General features: G+C 36.7%; 1 protein-coding gene across 1 annotated transcript; it reads left to right on the forward strand.

Annotated features, from left to right (window-relative positions):
* Window positions 1-7,585: 7,585 nt before the first annotated feature.
* Window positions 7,586-18,640, forward strand: LOC149173590 (ras-related protein RABB1c). Its single transcript, XM_089424669.1, has 7 exons — window positions 7,586-7,636; window positions 7,959-8,049; window positions 9,074-9,213; window positions 16,368-16,450; window positions 17,640-17,844; window positions 17,948-18,016; window positions 18,212-18,640. The coding sequence occupies exons 2-7, from the start codon at window positions 8,004-8,006 to the stop codon at window positions 18,308-18,310; spliced, it is 642 nt and encodes a 213-aa protein (XP_089280795.1). The 5' UTR covers window positions 7,586-7,636; window positions 7,959-8,003; the 3' UTR covers window positions 18,311-18,640.
* The last annotated feature ends 325 nt before the right edge of the window (window positions 18,641-18,965 follow it).

The following is an 18,965-nucleotide window of genomic DNA, read 5'->3' on the forward strand; positions in this document are numbered from 1 at the left end:
GTAAAAGGCCAAGGCTTTTGCAAAATTCTGGCAGGAGCATCGCTAATACCCGAAAATCCACATGAAGAGGTACAAGTGTACGAGGTAAGCCTAAACGATGCTGAGTCATTATACGTTGATATTATTTATTATTTAAAGAATGGATATGCTCCTCCGAATCTTGATCACACCAAGAAAAGAGCCCTGAGATTAAAAGCCAAACAATATCAACTTGTAAATGACGTTCTTTTCAGAATAAATTATGATTATATTCTACTTAGATGTCTTGAGAAAGCTGAAGCTGAAAAAGTCTTGCAGGAACTCCACGATGGGCCAGCAGGTGGACACTACGCTGGAGATGCAACTGCTCACAAAATTTCACGTGCCGGCTATTACTGGCCTACATTATTCAAAGACGCACATAACTACATAAGGAAATGTCAAGTCTGCCAAACCACTGCTGGGAGACAAAAGAAACCAGCCTTGCCACTGCAACCAGTTACCATTGAACAACCTTTCGATCAGTGGGGATTGGACATAATAGGTGAGATCGTTCCTCACTCTTATAAACAACATAGATACATCCTTACAGCAACAGATTACTTTACTAAATGGGTAGAGGAAGTTCCACTCAAGACAGCTAACGCTAAAAATATCATTGAGTTCATAGATTACTTCATAATCACCAAGTTTGGATTGCCTTCCACTTTAATGTTTGATAATGCATCATACTTTTCTGGAAATATAATGACTGAATTTGCACTCAAAAGAGGTTTCAAACTTAAATATTCTGCCAATTACTATCCGCATGGCAATGGTTTAGCTGAGTCCACAAATAAGAACTTAATCAGAATCATCAAGAGAACCATTGACCAAAATCATAAGAATTGGCATAAGTCTTTAATATATGCTTTATGGGCAGATCGAATAACACAGAAAGCCTCTATTAGCACTTCCCCATTCAACTTAGTTTATGGGAAAGAAGTGGTTCTTCCAACACATCTGGCAATTCCCTCTTTAGCCTTGGTTCAATATATTGATGAAGCACCAACTTCTTCTTTACAACTTAGGTAGCTGGAATTAATTAAATTAGAAGAACAAAGAGAACGGGCTAAGGTAAATCACGCTCATCATCAAGCACTGGTGAAAGCCTCTTTTGATTCCAATATGGTATCTAGAAAAGATTTTTAGATAGGAGATCTAGTTTTAAAATGGGACAAGGCTCACGAGGAAAAGGGAAATCATACAAAATTTCAAAGAATGTGGCTTGGTCCTTTTCAAATTGTAAAAATCATAGGTCCATCGACCTTCATGTTACAAGATTTAGCGGGGAAAAGAGATTCTCTACCTGTTAATGGTCAAATACTCAAGAAATATTTTCCATAGAAGATCATTCTTCTATTTTTTTTAGGGTAGTTGTTTTTCTTTTCATAATAAAACCAGCTGTGAATGGTTACAATAGGAATTTACGAAAAAGACACCAATTCTCTTTCAAACTTTGATCTTTCGCTTGTATAAATAGAAAATCTTTTGGAAAATTGATCTTTATTATTGAAAGATACAGTTAAAAGCTCTAGCCTAGATATGATACTAGTTTCAACTTCATAAAATTTGATGAAAACAACCTTTAGTGAGAAATTGTTTTATATCAGTGCAATGAAAAGTATTAATAACAAAATAAAGATTCTCTGTAGAACAGCTATTTCCAAAAACTCTACTATTGTCGTCCAGACCTATCTTAAGGAAACAATGACTTCCTCCATACTAAGGAAATCACAACCTTCAGAGGAACAATCCAAGGATACATTTTATCTTAAAGAGTGAGAAGTCCCATCACGAGCCGACTTATCATAATCATAGATATTATAACTTGCTGACTTTGCCAATATTGCATACCACAACAGGGCAAAGACTCGAGATTGTTAAAATCAAAAGACAAGGGGTCTCATCACGAGCCAGCTTGTTCAACAAAGTTATAAATCAGTGAATGACTATGTCATGAATTGGCTACCAAACCAAGACATTTCTCTTTAAGAATAAAAAAGAAAATTAAAGCAATAAGTGTGGATGTGGATTCTTCTTTGGGAATTGTAGGTTTCTTTAAGTAGGATACAGGATCATTGCTGGGTAACAGGTAACCCTGTCGAGGCTATAAACGCCTGCTGGCAGCAGAGGCTCTACCTACGACAAATGAGCATATTTAAAACTGGTTTACAGAGAAGACTTTGTTTTATCTTTACAAGCCAAGTAATGACTGATGTAAATACAAGGACTAGCTTGAGGCAGCAAATAATCAAAGTTGAAAATAGTTGAAACAAAATGTCATTGACAGGTTAGAATATAATGTACTTTATCTTTCTATAATAAAGTTTAACTTTCTGGAAAATTTTCTGTTTTGGAAGTTTTGAAAATTCAAAAAGCAGTAGAGATAACTGGTTCTTCCAAGTGAATCGCCAATTATTGTGGCCAGCAACACCCCCTTTCTTATTTAGTGTTATTCCTAATGCGAAATAAGTGGGGACCCTTAGTTAAAAGATTAAAAAAATCAAAGTAGTGGTTAAATTTCCTTTTCAAATAAAACTTACCATCATAAGCTTAGGAAACCTCCCTTTGAAAACCTAAAAAATCCAAGCTTTATGATAAGGTAAGATAAAATCTTTCCTTAGGAAAATCGCATCGCAAAAAGATAGCGGGATGCATCCTTACAAGCCAAAGTTCCAATATTGCGAGATCGCGATACGCGATAATATCGCATCGCATCCAACAAATACAACTTACATGAGACACTTTAAAATTTGCCGATATGCGATGATGCCGATCGCAAGATCGCATTTCGCAGAAAATAGGTTAACAAAGATTGTCATACATAACATTCCTGCGATTTGCGATATTGCGATATTGCAATAAAGCGATAATGCGACGTCATGAGCAATCAACTTTGCGATGTTATGATTTTGCGATGTTGCGATCTGCGATGTTGTGAAGCAAATCGCTTCATCGCATATCTTTTGGGCGCATTATTCAAGAAAAGTATTTTCCCTAAGTTGACACCTGGTTATGCGCTTTAATGCTAATAAATGAATTAGTTGCCAGTTATTAATGGAATGTGGGTGTGTGCTTATTGAAAAAATCATCTCACGTAAGGTGGTATACTTGATGTGTCTGCGGCATTTAATACTTTCCCATCACCCTTCCTTGTCATTCATTTTCACTTCACTTGTGAATTGCAGGAACGGAGAACAGAGGACGATACAAAGCAATACACAAGTAAAATGGGAAAGAAAAGCAAAGCCCCGAGCTCAGAAGAAAAGGAAATGGCGCCCTTGTATACAGACACAGGCTGTAACAGAGACTCGGGAATTGTTACGTGGGAAGGCATGTATAATCTACTCGAAGAGGAGAATCCCAGAGTAATGGAAGTAGTTGCTACCGCAGGCTCAAATGGTTCTTCTGAAGCATCCCTCACAGAGCTAGCTTGCTCATTCTTACACCGGATAGCAGCAAGGCCCAAAATTCTCCCATATACCGACATGGTCAAGGGGATACTGGACAGCGTTGATATTAGAAACAGACAATTTAAAACTCAGGGTCAAGAGCTTTCGGGAGTATTATTTTTACAAATTTTGAACCTTATATTTTCTAAAAGGAAAAAGCGCAAAAGGCAAAAAACGCATCAAGGAAACCCGGATAAAAAAACGGAGGCAGTTTTCGATGCGCGATTAGCGCTAATCGCGCATCGCTGAGAAAAATTGCTCGAAAAGGCAAGCTGCTAATTGCCCAGTCACCTGCAAGCTCCGGAAACTGCAAGAAGGTAAAGATAGAGACAGAATTGAAACAGAGAGCTCAAGAAAAGGAACAAGAAATCCAAAGGTTAACCAAGTTGAACTGGGATTATTACTGGGCATACTTGGTAAAGCCACATAGCCAGTGGATGACTGTTAAGTGTATCATCAATTCGGCCAAAAAAATGGCGCCAACTCTTGTCGATTCTGTTTCTCAGCTCAGCTAAAAGCGGAAGTCAGCGAGCCAACTCTTCTCAAACAAATGCTGCATGCGTGCCATTTCAAGGACCAAATACAGAAGTAGTTTAATGTTAAATTTAATTTTAGCTTTAATTTTGTTTTATTTTCCTAAAAAGAGGACGGTCATTTAAACTGCATCCTACATTTTTGTAATAATTTATTTTTAGAATTAGTTAGTAGTATTTAAACCCTTCTCATGCATTTAGAGAAGGGTCCTGAAATTTATCAAAAACTTATCCCCAGAACTTGCACTTTTGTACCCTTTGAGGAGGTTTTGATGAATGAATGGAACAAGATTTATTGATGTTTGCATTTGATATCTGCTACTAATGTTGCACTTTTGTACTCTTAGTAGATATTTGATCAAGGAGAGATAAATCATTATCACTTGAAGCTCATGAGTAGGACTAGTTATAAATGGTATTTCTATCTCTTAACTATTTCTGCCTTGTGTTAAAGTGATTTCCAGTTCAGTTATTTATATATTAATGTATGAATGCCTGAGTTATCATTTGACACTTTTGTACGGTGATAGCTATTTATTTACACTTAGTGTATGAATAGCTCATTATGCGATATGTTTTGCACAACTGTTTCGTCTAACTTTTTATACTAAGTGGTTCATCTTTATTGAATTCTTTTCTCATGGCAGTTGAATGGTCTTTATTACCAGTTGTTGTTTGAAATCATTTTAGATCGCATAGAAGAAAGATTACACCCCGGGTTAGTGTAGATTTATATATTTCTGTCATTAGAATATAATTTCCTTATTATTAGATTAGAATTAGATTAAAAGTATTCCATTTAGAAACTGTTAGAAATAGAAATATCCATCTTTCTCACATACACACTGAAATTGGGAAACTGGTGCCATATCCCCAGTCGGACCCGCTATACCAAACGGAAAATGAGCTACCAACCAAGGTTCGGACCGGGTGGGTATCCCCCTTGTTGTACACCCGATTTTCGGGGCTTCAACACCTTCCAAGGACTATAGTTGGACAACCCCTCCAACCTGTCCTCATACCAGAGACCTGCCTGCAACTTCGACATTGTAGTGATCCCTTTACATACAATTTGACCAACTCCTCTCACATTGTATTTTGTTGTGCACAACTCTGATTTGCTTACTTCCAAAGTAGCTCAGATATGCTCTGATACCATGTTGAATTTCCACGACCTTGGGACTAGGTTAGAATCTTAAAATCACTGATGCTACTAAACCAAGAATCTCAACTAGAACTACTTTGCATAGTGGAAAATATAAAGTAGTAAATCACATATGCACAATTATACAAAAATTTTAACAATATTGTACAATAATGTACAACCCAATCTTTGTTATATTAAACCAAATCTGAATAGTACAACAGTCTATGGTATACAAGATACAATGACAAACTTTGTTGCAGCTTCGATGTCGTATCTTATCCTGTCGGTCCTTCGCTTCCGTACTGCTCACTAGCCGCCCCTTTATCCTTCACAGGACAACACATCGAGACTCCAGGAGGGCTGCCTCCTAACGCAGCTACATGTCACCTCTGTTGTATGTACACGGGTTTATAAATCTGCTCTCTAGGAAGGCCTAATTCCCAAGCTCCAATATGCCTTCTAGTAGCCTCTTTTTTCCATCAAAGAGCTACTCATAAGGCTGCAAACTTCACCCAATCATGCACCAAACAACGTCCTTCTTGTATGCTACTCTAGGGCTACTTTGGGTAGCCAACACACTACCCTCCAATCAAATCAATGGCACCTAATCCAATCACTGCAGAATCTGCATCGATGAAGGATTATGGTCACTCAAACAAGCCTCTGAATTGGCTCCCATATGCTACAAGTCAAATTGATCCAATCTGGTCAATGCATGACCCAACGCTCCTCCAAAACACTGTTGCACATATGTTTTCACTTTGATGTTTATGACAGTCCTGGTTAGGGCACTTGTTGCAGCCCTAAATCCACCCAACAATCAACAAACAATCCCTTTAAGGGTTGCGACACACCTTAGTAGACCTCCTCCCTTGCCACGCTGCTGCCTTAGGGCATGTGTCAACCCTTGACAACCCTTACGCAAGCCTAGTTGTGTGCTATGGCCTGCGACCTAGCACAAAAACCTTACTGCAGCAAAATGCCTCCAAAAATGGTGCCTAAACAACCTCAGATCAACAATGTTATACTCTTCATGAACTCGACCTAGCAGCTATCCAGCTTGGCCCTTGAGACAACACTCTCATACCTGTTTTGACCCTAAAACAATCCTCCAATACCTCGATGTCCTGTCTCTTCCTTTTCTGCGGCTAGGGCTAGAGATACTCCTCTCCACCGAGTCCTTTTCCTAGAGGTAACATTGCACAAATGGATGCTCAAATGCTTTGTCTTCACCTTGTATTTATATCCAATACAAGGGCTCCTCCAATGTTATAATTTAGGGGTTGCCAACCTGCCATGTGCCTAAAACTCCTTAGGGCGACCTTGACATTTACATTGCAATCCCACCATATAACTTCAAAAATTCATTTCTCCACTTCTACAACTCGGAATTCGACGATTCTTGAAGTGTTAGATTCATATTTCCACCCTTTATCGTCTCATGCCATCACATGTAGAAATGTGCTCCTAGAAATGCCCCAAACACGATTGGGTGCAAAACCCCATCCTTGGGTTCCAAGCCCACAAGTGACCCTTGTGGCACTTTGCCCTCCAAACCCTGAACCCTAGGGCTTGGAGTACCTCCCAAGCTACACAAAGCAACATCCCCCCACCCAAAGAACTTAATCCAAAACAAATAGTTAGGCAAAGGAAGTATTCGACTTAAGTTCCAATGCAAGGGGTTGTAAGTGATGCTCACACCATCCCACCACGAGCCAAGGTAATGAGCATCCAAATAGAGACCACCACACGAGAGAAACTCCACTGCTGCCACGAACACCTTTGCGACCCAGAGAACCATGTCTTTGTTGTCATAATCGTAGACCCAAACCCAAGTGAAAAGCTCCTTTCACCACTGGCTAGAATAGAAAGCAACCACAAGGAGGTCGAGGACCTAGCCCCACCTCATCTCAAACCAACACAAACAACTCCCAGAAACATCATATGGACACATTTATAATGAGTCGAGGTCATTTGGGCTCTTGCACGCAGGAGGTTGGCTACGCCCCCTCTTCTTTAATGAACATCACATCCGATGGTAATGGGCACAACCCCCAAAGCCCGTTATTAATCACATTAACACCCTGTCAAAGAGCTCTTTTCAAGAACTTAACATGTCACTTTCAAAATTTAAATCTAGACATGAGATAATAACTATTTTGTAACCACCCAATCTAATTCTAATAAACCATTTTTTATTCCTATTCTCTATTTTAAATTAATAAAAATTATTATTTTCTTTTAGGACTCACATTTCATACTACAAAACCATTCCTCTCCAAAATTAAATGAAAGTCTCCCCCATTTTGGAAAAAAATTTAAAAAATAAAATAAAAAAGCTCCATCCTAACCTAGATATTGTTAAAAAATGAAATAAAAACTATGGTCCAATATAAAAGAAAAGCATATGGACACTACCTTTGGCGCAACGAAACACATTACTAAAAAGTAAAGCCGAATGGATGTCGCCTTCCAGAAGCAAGGTTTGATCCTGTGGCGATAAGGAATCCCCCCTTTCCATTATTGCAACTTATTTAGGAAATATATTGATAAAACCCAGTTATACAATGTATATGTAACACATCATCGGATCTATAAATAAATTGTTGAAGATACACCCAAGGGTTTGGAGTTTGTATCACCTCAAACTTGTTTTATTTTGGATCTCTCTTATAGCCTGATCAGATCTGTATATTAACAGCTTTTTGAACTTTGTGGGTATTGATATTGAAGCCCTTTATAGCCGTGGAAGGAAGTATAATTCCGTGATCTGTGTGTTCACATTTCTCTATATTTCCTTTGAAGGGATTGGACCCAGGGCCTCGCAGAAGTCTTTGATTGATCTGGAAGATGTCTTATGCTTATCTCTTCAAGTACATAATTATCGGAGATACAGGTCAGGATTGGATGCCCATATGGAATTTCAATGTATTTTCTTCACGTTTTTGGTTGAATTTTGTTCCTTTGATGCTTACGGTAGAAATTGCAATTTTTATACCAAAGATGTAGATAACCCACCTGGAATATCATAATTTTGGTGGGGTGTCTATATTGTGTGTGTTTCTGATAAGTATCATGGGAAGAACCGATATGGAACAACACGGTTTTAATGACTTTCAATTCACCATTATTTGATCCCATACACTTCTTTACTTAACCCTAATAAAAAATTCCATTAGTATATTAATGTATGCATGTATATGGTTTCTAGAATTAAACCCGATCAGACAATTCATATATTATATAGCTCTGTGTTTGCGTCAGGTAAAACTCCTTTTTATTGACGCGTTAGGGTCAAACCCCTTTATAATATCATCTTTCAATCCGATGACCTTCAATATCATGTTAGACCTCCCTGATCTATAGGACCCTTTGATTGAGGATCCACTTAAAAATTGAGAAAAATAAATTAATCAGAAATTTAATTAGGGATGTTAGGTTTTAAGATCTTGTTTGTAGTTGGGCAGTTCAATTATGAATTTATTAGTTCGTTTTGGTTTTCAAGGGATGGAATATCTCAGAGGGTATTATAATTTGTTTCTGGAGAAGTATGTTTTATACAATCTTTTCTGGCTACACCACACTTCCGTAGGCAGGGTATTATAGTTACCGATGTTCTTGTATTTATTTTTATTGTTTTGTACTCTGGGCAAACTAGGAGGACGTGTTCTCATATGATTATATGATAAAAATGTACATAGGTTTATGTGGGCTTCTTCTAACAGTTTTCCAATTGTCTTTTCATTCATGTTTTTCTCAAATGATCGGAGTATCCTGGTGTGATGTGTAATTTCCTTGTGCTTCTCATTTTTAATGTTTTTGCAGTTCGATTTATATATATATTTTTTGACTTAAATCCTTTCTCCATTCCAATATTAAACATTGGCTGAGTCTTTTGATGTCTTCGTATGTTGTTACAGGGGTGGGTAAATCATGTCTTCTCCTCCAGTTCACTGATAAGAGATTCCAGCCTGTCCACGACTTGACAATTGGTGTGGAGTTTGGTGCTCGTATGATTACCATTGATAACAAACCAATAAAACTTCAAATCTGGGACACGGTATGTGGTTTATTGGTTGATTAATCAGTTGTTACGATTCTCAGATTCTTAAAAGAATGGCAATTTGTAATTCGTTATGTGCAAGTTAGTATTTGATTATATCATCTCTTTCTTGGAATTCCCAGTTTGAGGATAACTGGTTGAGCCAATTCCTTGGGTTTTTTCTTTTAAACCTTGTGGGGTGCTTCCCCACATTAGTTTATGGCATCTCATTAAACTTGTTGGCATACATTAATCTAGTGTTCTTAAAATCACGATATTATCGTATAATCATGATATTTCAACAAAAAGATAAAATCGCGCCTAGTAATCGGAATTTTTTTTCGTGGGGAAAAAATAAAAATAAAAATAATTTTTTTTTTTGAGGAGGAGGTGACCCAAGCTACCCCTATCACAAGTAGAGGACGTGGTCTACCTCCTGTAGCTCCTAGTTCTTCAGCTTGTAGAGCACAACAGATTCCGACATCTACAGCTAGAGGGCAAAGGAAATCAGTAGTATTAGATTTTAGTTATTTGGTTCATTTCATTGTATATGACATTATGACTCATAATATGAGATACATTATTATATTTTTTGTTGATATTTTGAGGTTGAGTTGGGACTCGGGAGTCAGGACTTACTATTCAGGACATGATTCACTGTTATGTGTGATTTTAGCACTAGAAATGATATTAAACATCTTATATATTATTTCTTTTATCAAATTTATGTGTCAATGTATTTATTTTATGTTGTAGATGGTTTAGTTATTAAAAAAATTGAAAAAAAATGAATATTTTTGTACCAAACGATTTTTTCCTGATTATTACCGATTTTTTCCTGATTATTATGATTTTTTCTGATTTTTTCCTTGCGCCGATATTATCCCGATAACGATTAGTGCAACATTGGATTAATCCACTGGGTTGCCTATTTAAACGTTGTGGGGAAACCGAAGGATGCTTTCCCACATTAGTTTATGCCATTCCCAATTAACCTGTTGGCATAGATTAGTGCACCTAACCCATTGGAATTGGAACTAGACACTTGTTGACACGGAATTAGCCAAATGCCAAACGATACGTTCAGCTAGCCTCTTGGGCTAAAACTTGATACTTGTGTTGATAAAAAGGGATGCAATTATGATTTCTTTAAAGAGTACATTCTAAGCTATCGTTATAACTATATGAAATTTTGTACTTGAGCTTGGATATGATAAAGCCTAAAGGTGTCTATTGACATGTTTTTGAATAAAATGATGAGTCCATGAATTTTGAGTCTCAACTACTGACCAGTACATGGTTCAGGAATTGGTGTAGATTGATGATTGTGTTCCGGTTTTCCCATAGTGTGGTTGACATTTTTCAATGTCAAGAGAGAATGCAGGGTACATCTGGTTAGTGAACAATGACTTTGGTGTATCATATACACATTTACTTTAATAATTATTTTATGGATAATGCACTTGTTTTGGACCTTTTAAGTTTTAATGGATTTGTAATACTACTCTCATGCTTGGTGCCCAACCTGTTGATGGTGTATTTGTTTCATTCGATTGTGTTGAGTCCCATGGGTGTACTCAGTTCTTCCTTTTCCCTTCTGATCTAGCTGTAGTTCAAGAGATGCTGTTCATACCTTGGATTCATGTCAAATTAAGTGTAAAAATCAAGTCCTAACTAAGACCATCTGAATTGTGGTATATCGTCCCGCTTCTTGGAAGAGACACATGCTCCAGGAAATTACCTGAAAATTGTCAGGAGACCACTGTGAGGTGAAATCTACTGGGGAAGTGGCATACCAACTCACTATTATATAGGGAAACCAATACTGCCAAGGGAACAATATTTATGACTCATAATCGTTGACATAGAAGTTTGAAATTTGTTTCTCTACAAATTTGAAATTATTTTTCTTGCATCAAATATTTAAAATAAAATTTAGTGTCAATACGGCCTATTCAATTCTAATACTTAGGAATATTTAAATCAAACTAGATGCTCAAGTTGAGAAGGCAATTTGGTTATCAAGATCGAGTTTAAGTCTTTTGTCATGGTTTCTGATGTTGGAGTGGCGTCCTCTATATAAGTTATTGCAGAGCTAAACTTTTTTATTTGAATTCAAAACCTTGACTTCATCTGAAGCATAATATGCTTTAGTCTTTAATGGATGTCTTATGTCCTAAAGAAATTGAATTAATTCATGGAGCCATGTGAGCTGATCAGTTTAGTTACTACTTTCGTTTGTCACTTTCCCTTGATGACTGCGTTGTGTTGTGACTTGGTGTTTAGCCAGCCACTTAAGTGACTTTTGTGAAATAAGATTTTTCCTAAGTCACAGGACATGTCTTTTAGGGTCACCTGTCTCGTATTTCACGTGTCAGACACGAAATACGACCTAAAACGTGTCCAAAACGTTTTTTTTTATCATGTCCTCCAATTGTGGCACGCGTTTTCGATGTGGCAAAAACGTGCCCTAACATTTTTTCCCCACGCATGGTTCATTTTTTTGGTTTTTTCGGTCATTTTTCGCTGTCGAAGCTCGCTGGAGTCATTACTGTGTTGGAACTTGGTCATTGTTCGCTCATTGGAGTCGTTGTTGTGTTGTGTTGAAAGTTCCTTTAGCGATTCCCAACTGTCAACTTCACATCAACCTGGGTCCTGGATAATAGCATTCATGGTTTGGAGCTCGTTGTTTGGGGCTTAAATTTCTTGTTCTTTGTTACGTCCCTATACTACTAGTGTAACCCCTTACTGTTATTAGTGCAACCCCCTTATTATATTGTTGTGCCCATATTATTGTGCCTCATAGAAGCCCACTATTGTTATTGTTGTGCCATTACATTATTATTTTTATGTCAGCTTTGATTATATTATGACCCCTTAAACTCCTATATATAGAAAGGAGGTCTTGTCATTTGTATCATCCAAAAATTGTTCATTTGTGTAATGTAAAGGAGGTTGCCCCCTCAAAGAGACCGATTTCTAAGGTATTGATATTTCTTTTCTATCTTTTTGTGAGCTGGTTTCATAAAATTTTTGAGCGTGTGGGGGCCAGGTCAACATTTTCTTGTATTCCATACACCCATACCTATATAATTTGTATCAATGTATTCAGGAGCCTTTTCATGTTTCGACTGCCATTCACGATTTTTAACTTTTGAAATAGCTTTGTTCATGCTCTCTATAGCTCGATTCATTTGCTTGTTCTCTAAATATCTATCCACAAACATTTCCCACATTTTGAAATTTGGTTTTCCTCCTTTTTCTAAAACATGTTCAAGAAAGACTCTGTGGCCTACCTTTTCAATCATTCCTTTTGTGATATAGGCATCAATTGGTACATTGGGCACTCCGATATCATAACATAGGCCATAGAATTCCGACTCTTCAAAACATTTTTCGACTCCCTGCATATCTCCAAGTTTGACCAATGAAAAAAGCATGCATATATAGCCAGTGTATTGTTTTAGTTGCAAATTACAATGGCTACAGAGAGTTGACTTGAATATAGAGGGCTCTACCTAGTTGAGTCTGTCTTGCAATCACCCACATTTTCCAAGATGTGCAACTTGAGTAAGTCAGAATCATATACTAGTCAACAAGAGAGCTAGAACTCCCGAGAAAGACAATATGTGTCTCTGATGTCATATCTGCAATATGCAGAATGCGTCTGTTGAGATCCTCGATTTGGTTCTCCATCTGTTTAATAAATTAATAACATGAACATGCAAGAATGAACATTGAACTATGAGCAATGAACATCATTGATGTAGTAAATTAATAAACTAATACTATATTTCAATAACTTAATATGGATCAGGAACTATATTTCAGTATTATATATATATATATATATATAAAACGTGTCCTGTTTCCGGGGTCGCTGTGTCTCGTGTTGAATACTCATACTTATGTGTCCTCTGTGTCTCATGTCTGGTCATGTGACTTAAGATTTTTTTGGTGGAAAACCCTTATATCAAATTTCTATAATAAATAGAGTGAACTTCTCTATAGATATCACTTCCAAGTTCGAATCAACTGGAAGGAACCTGATTTTGTCGCATGAATTTTATTCTGAAAATGTGAGACACTCGAGGAATTCATTGGTAAATCTTTTTGAAGATGACGCTTTGACAAGTCAGCCGGTGTGTGCATGCGTGTTCAGATAAAAAGAAAAAAATGATGGCCTGATACAGTCAGTGGGATAAGACATTCAATGCAAGGGAGTAAACTTGGGAAAATAAAATGCCTAAAGCGTATTGCTTATGTTCAATAGGTACCAATGGGGAGGGAATGGCCAATGGAATACAAAGTTCAAATTGGCAAGGTGCTTTTTATAGTGTTTTGGTTACAGAAGAGGATGAGCAAAATGCAAATTGAACTGGTCCTTTATTTTATGGATTGCTTGCATTGTAAGTGGGCACGGTATTATTCATTTTCCTCTGGAGTCAGGACAACTTAGTAAGGAATTTGTCTTGTTACAAGCCATTCTTGAATGAGTTAGGAATGAGGACAACTTAGCAAGCAATGGATATTGATGCACATTGCATAATCACTGGTCAAAACTGTCCACTGAAGTCTGACATGCAACTTTTCTTTGTGGATAATGTTGGCCAAGACAACCATAAACAAATTAAAAGCTTCAACGTTGTGCTTACAATTTGTATATGTTTAGGAAATATGACATGCATGATTCGCTAGTTCTTGCTATAATGTTAGAAAGGGCAATTTACTTGCATATTCATTATATTCACTTCTTGGCGGTGTTTGAGTGGCCAGAGAACTTAGCTATGGATGGCCTTATCAGAAAAACGTTTTTGCAAACTGAAGCCAAGGCAATCTCTAGAATGTAGTGAAAACAAAATAGTCCAGGGCAATGTGTTGATAAGTTATATTGCATGACAACCTGATAAATCTTTAAAACATGCATTTTCCTTATCAGCAGGTATGTACTTTACCGTCGCTTATGATTAGGGCCTTATAGCATTTTGCCAGTTTCTGTTGTCGTTGGTAAGATAGTGTGAAAGAAAAGTAGGGAGGAATTTTGCTCTATATTTGCCAGTGTTCCACGGGGACTCGCCCCCTCCCCTAGGGGTTTAGTTTCCTCGCTCTCCCGCGCTCCGGGGACTTGGGGACGAGTAGGGGACGTTTCCCCACGCCCCCAAAAATGAGGAAACTCAGGGGGACGTGCCAGGGAGTCGTTTCCCTTTCTTGAGGGGGCGTTTCCGAAAGGGGGGACGTGAGGGGATGGGGTGGCATGGGGGGACGTGGCACACATTTATGCAAAAAAAAATGATTTTAATTAACTTAACCCTAAAACTAATCTTTAATTAACAGTTAAACTAAGCGTAGGGTTTTGGAATTTAGTTGTTTCATGTTATATAAACGGCAGGGTGAACACATAACAACACACACAGCCTCAGTGCGTTGTGTGTGTTGTTATTACTAGATCTGATTACTCCCATGCATGGAACCTCGATGGCATCTGTTGGAACATTGCAGATTGCAAAATGGACCCTTGATATGGCTATCACATTGGTAATGTGATTTGGTTATTTGCAGGAATTTTGGAGTGCACATATTAGACAGAATTGAAGACAGATCTTGAGTATTTCTATCACTATGAACCGTCAGCCCTCTGATTAGACGAATTCTGAGTTTGATCCAAACAAATTCATTTATCTGTGGTTGCTGCTCAATATTACCCTACACATTTTGTGAGGAGATCATCCCTGAAGTGGTTACTCATCAATGCTTCTCTGCTTCTCTCAAGGCTCGACTCTTCAAGATTCACTATGGATGATCGACATCAGAGGCTCCCTCTTGTGAAGAATTCAGTTTGTGACGATAAGAAATATTAGAAGGCAAAGAAGTTCAGCATCAAATTTACTTAACTTTTGTGTGGCAGTGCTTGCTTTCTAAAAGACACACTGATCACGTTGAAGTATTTTTGATTTCTCTAAGTAACCCTAACTGGTGTCTTACAAGTATCTGTATAATCAAGTTACAGTAATCCTTGAGTTCATTGTAATTTGAATTTAAACAAGAGTTTCAAAGTAAAGGAGCAGAAGCTGTAATACATATAGCCAAATTGTCAGATATGGAAGCTACAGGTTTAGATTGCAGATTTTTGGAGTTATGATAGAAGTATGAGTAATGTTCTAGACACAAATGTGCATCAGTGGACAGAGGCATTAGCACCTTGTTATGCCATCAGGATTCTGCACAACAGTCACTCTTCGACAAGGATACAATTGACAATAGAATTCACATGAGCATAACACAACACTGTTGTTTTGTATATCCTTGTAATTGATACTATGTACAAATGGGCAAAACTCACCAATGATTATAGCAGTTTGGCCTAGAACTGAACAGAGTTGCCTTGATAACATATTGTTGAAGTTGCAGAGGACTGAAGTGTTAAGATTCTGAGATTAAGATCTTTTATTGATAACAGAGATGCAGGAAGAATAGATCTACAGCGATCTTCTACAACAACATTGTTGAGGTTTGCTGTGTATTATCAGAATGCTGAAGATGGTGGTATTGCTGTCTTTGTATTTTGTTATAATGTATGATTGATGTATGATTATAAATTAGAATTTTAAATTTATTATTTTATATGATATTAGAAATTTAGATAATGATATTCATATCCATGATCATGCTTTGCAGCTTTTCAATTCAAACCAAATTGTCATAGCGGATTCAATTAATAAATTATATTTTATATTTATAAGTTTTTAAGACCCTGACGCTCCCCCACGTTTCCTAAAAAATGGTGGGGAGCTTTTGCATAAGCCGCTCCCGCGCCCCCTCGCTCCCTCGCCCCCTCGTCCCGGAACCTTGGCGGAACACTGATATTTGCGTTATACACAACAAATCCATCCAACTCGATAATTTCATTTTGAAATATATATCTATCCGCAAGGTGATTAACATGTGAATTTTTCCTGGTTTTTATATTAAACTTTGTTTGAGAATTTTTTTCTCCCCGCAGTTTCAGTCAGCAGCTGAATATGCAAAAATGGTTGCTTGTGGGTCCCCCTTGTCGTGATTGTCTCTATGATGTCTTCTTAACTGCAAGCTTACTAAATTACAATGGCATATCTCTTATTGAGAACCGCACATGTATTGATGGTATCGAAAACATTTCTTTGGGCATCTTGCAGGCGGGACAGGAGTCATTTCGATCCATCACAAGATCTTATTACAGAGGAGCAGCTGGAGCGTTACTGGTTTATGACATCACAAGGTATTTTTTTCTAGATTTATGGTGACTATTTCAAAACAAATTGTTTAGTGAAAGGTCTTTCAATTCATTTAGTAGAAGTGCAAAACATACTTTAAAATCTGTGCTATATAGTATGCTCTGTGTTGGGCTGCCATTTTTTTTATACTTGGGAGTCTTGTATTCATTTTATCGCATTTAAAACTCTATCATCACTTTATATAAAATAACTTAGATAGACTCTTATTTTGATATTCATGTATGTGAAAGTATAGTGTGGAACAAACTGGGACATTGGAAATGCATATTTTCACTGTGTTTTAAAAACTAGGTAGAATTGTTGTTAGATTTAAGACTTTTGTGATCCATAATTTAGAAGAAAGTCTTTCGGATTAATCACATAGTTAGGATTTGGTCGACGTTTCGAACCAACTAATGTGGTTCATCCTCAGGACAAGGTGAGAAATCCATAGATCAGAAGGAATAAATAGTAAGGATGCAGCATTGCCCAGAGTTAGCCGTTAAAAATTAGCTGTTGGTGGATTAGTTAGAAGGTAAAGAAAATAATTATTTAGGGACTAGAGGTAAGGAAAAATATTCTATATTTAGTTAAAAATAGTTGTTAAATAAAAATAGTAATTAAATATTATCTTGTCTGTTATGGGTTGACTTATTCATTTAGGAAACTAGCGGTTAGGAAAATAAATTTAATAAAAATGGATCAAAAATAATATTAACTTAATAATATTAACATGTTTAAAATTATCTAATAGAGGGGCGCAAAAATAAATAAAAAATGATATATATATATATATATATATATGTAAAAAATAAATAAAAGAATATAAAATAGAGCAGTTAATTTTTTTTTTAAAACATATAAAATAAAAAGAATATATATATATATATAAATGAACAAATATATAAATAAAAATTGATAAAAAATAAAAATAAAAATAAATAAAAAATAGGGAACCAGGCAGAAACATTGATAAAAAATAAAAATATAAATAAATAAAAAATAGGGAACCAGAGAGAAATAGAAGAAAATAAACCAAAAAGAGAAGAGGAAGAGAGAAGAAAAGAAAAGGAAGAGAGAAGAAAAGAAGAATGATGAGTGAAGATGAGAGAGCTGGAATCTAGCTCTTACATAATTGAATTTTCTAGCTCATGTATTCTTTACTTACTTAACTATCTCGGTGCTCAAGTGCAGGAGAGAAACCTTCAATCATCTCGCAAACTGGCTAGAGGATGCTCGTCAACATGCAAATGCAAATATGACGATAATGCTTATAGGGAACAAGTGTGATCTTTCTCACAGGAGAGCGGTGAGCACAGAGGAGGGTGAGCAGTTTGCAAAAGAACATGGTCTGATATTTATGGAAGCTTCAGCAAAAACTGCTCAAAATGTTGAGGAGGTATTGACTCTCGAGTCCACATTTAGAACCCTGTTGCACTTTCATATCAGTTCATAGTTCAAACTTCACAGGGGAGTATTAATCTTCTGTTTTATTTTTTCAGGCATTTATAAGCACCGCTTCAATGATATATCAGAAAATTCAGGAAGGTGTCTTTGATGTGTCGAACGAGGTGAGATATCATTAGCTTCTGAGATTAGAAAATTTCAAGCTTTTTGTGAGGCATGAAATATGTTCACCTACGAGTTATCTTTAAGCAATATTTTAGTTAAGGCGATGCCATTGTGTTATGGACATGCCATTGTTTAATTGTAAAAAATGAAGTTTCCTAAACCTTATCTGTTTTTGCTCATTTATTACATTTCAGTCATATGGTATCAAAGTTGGATATGGAGGTGTCTCTGGTGCAGCTGGTGGTGCAGGCAGAGATGCTTCTACATCTCAAAGTGGAGGCTGTTGTGGTTAAGTATTCGAGATAGAAACATTCCAGATCTAGGCAGTTCCCTTCTATTGATTGCACGCTTCAAAGCCAGCTTTGTTTATGAGATTCGTATCTCAAGGCATAAGTTATGAAATTGTACAGTGGAGCATCTGCAGTTAGACTAAACAGTTGGTGGGGAAGTATTAAGATTTCCGCAGATGTCTAATTGATACCTTGATCTGCAGTCATTATTTATGTGCAAAATCATTAGTGTTGTGGATGAGCCAGTATTTGGCATATCATCTGTATATGTTCTTAATGTACATTTTGACAGATGCTAGGGGTATAAATCTTGGATATCTTGTCTTCTGTGCATCTCACTGGCTTTATTTGTTCTTAAGCTTTGCTAATTGTTTCTTTCTTCCCCTTTGTTCCCTTTACTGGTGCTGCAATATTTTTATTTATCTGATGGACATTCATGGTTTTAGTCTGATTTATTTGTTCTTATGGTCTTTAGAGAATAGAAAACATCGTCAATGAAAATCAGGATATATATTGTCTGTCAATGTCAAGAAATGCCTTCGATTATTAATTACTGTAAGTACTGACAGTAATGTGTTAATATCAACAACGACTCTGATAAATAATGCTTTTTTGGTTGCTTAGTGTTTTCATGGCTTGCGGAACTAGCTTTTGGTTT

The sequence above is a fragment of the Pinus tabuliformis genome, chromosome 4_2 (genome assembly GCF_031772625.1).
Source record: "Pinus tabuliformis cultivar Carrire ecotype Pingquan chromosome 4_2, CPIR1, whole genome shotgun sequence".
NCBI lineage: Eukaryota > Viridiplantae > Streptophyta > Pinopsida > Pinales > Pinaceae > Pinus > Pinus tabuliformis.

What these genes read in the sequence shown, in the direction of transcription:
- LOC149173590 (XM_089424669.1), top strand. Translation starts at nt 8,004, where the DNA reads ATGTCTTATGCTTATCTCTTCAAGTACATAATTATCGGAGATACAG. An exon ending in CATAATTATCGGAGATACAG is followed by an intron (nt 8,050 to 9,073) that starts GTCAGGATTGGA and finishes ATGTTGTTACAG; the next exon opens with GGGTGGGTAAATCATGTCTT. An exon ending in CTGCTCAAAATGTTGAGGAG is followed by an intron (nt 17,845 to 17,947) that starts GTATTGACTCTC and finishes TTATTTTTTCAG; the next exon opens with GCATTTATAAGCACCGCTTC.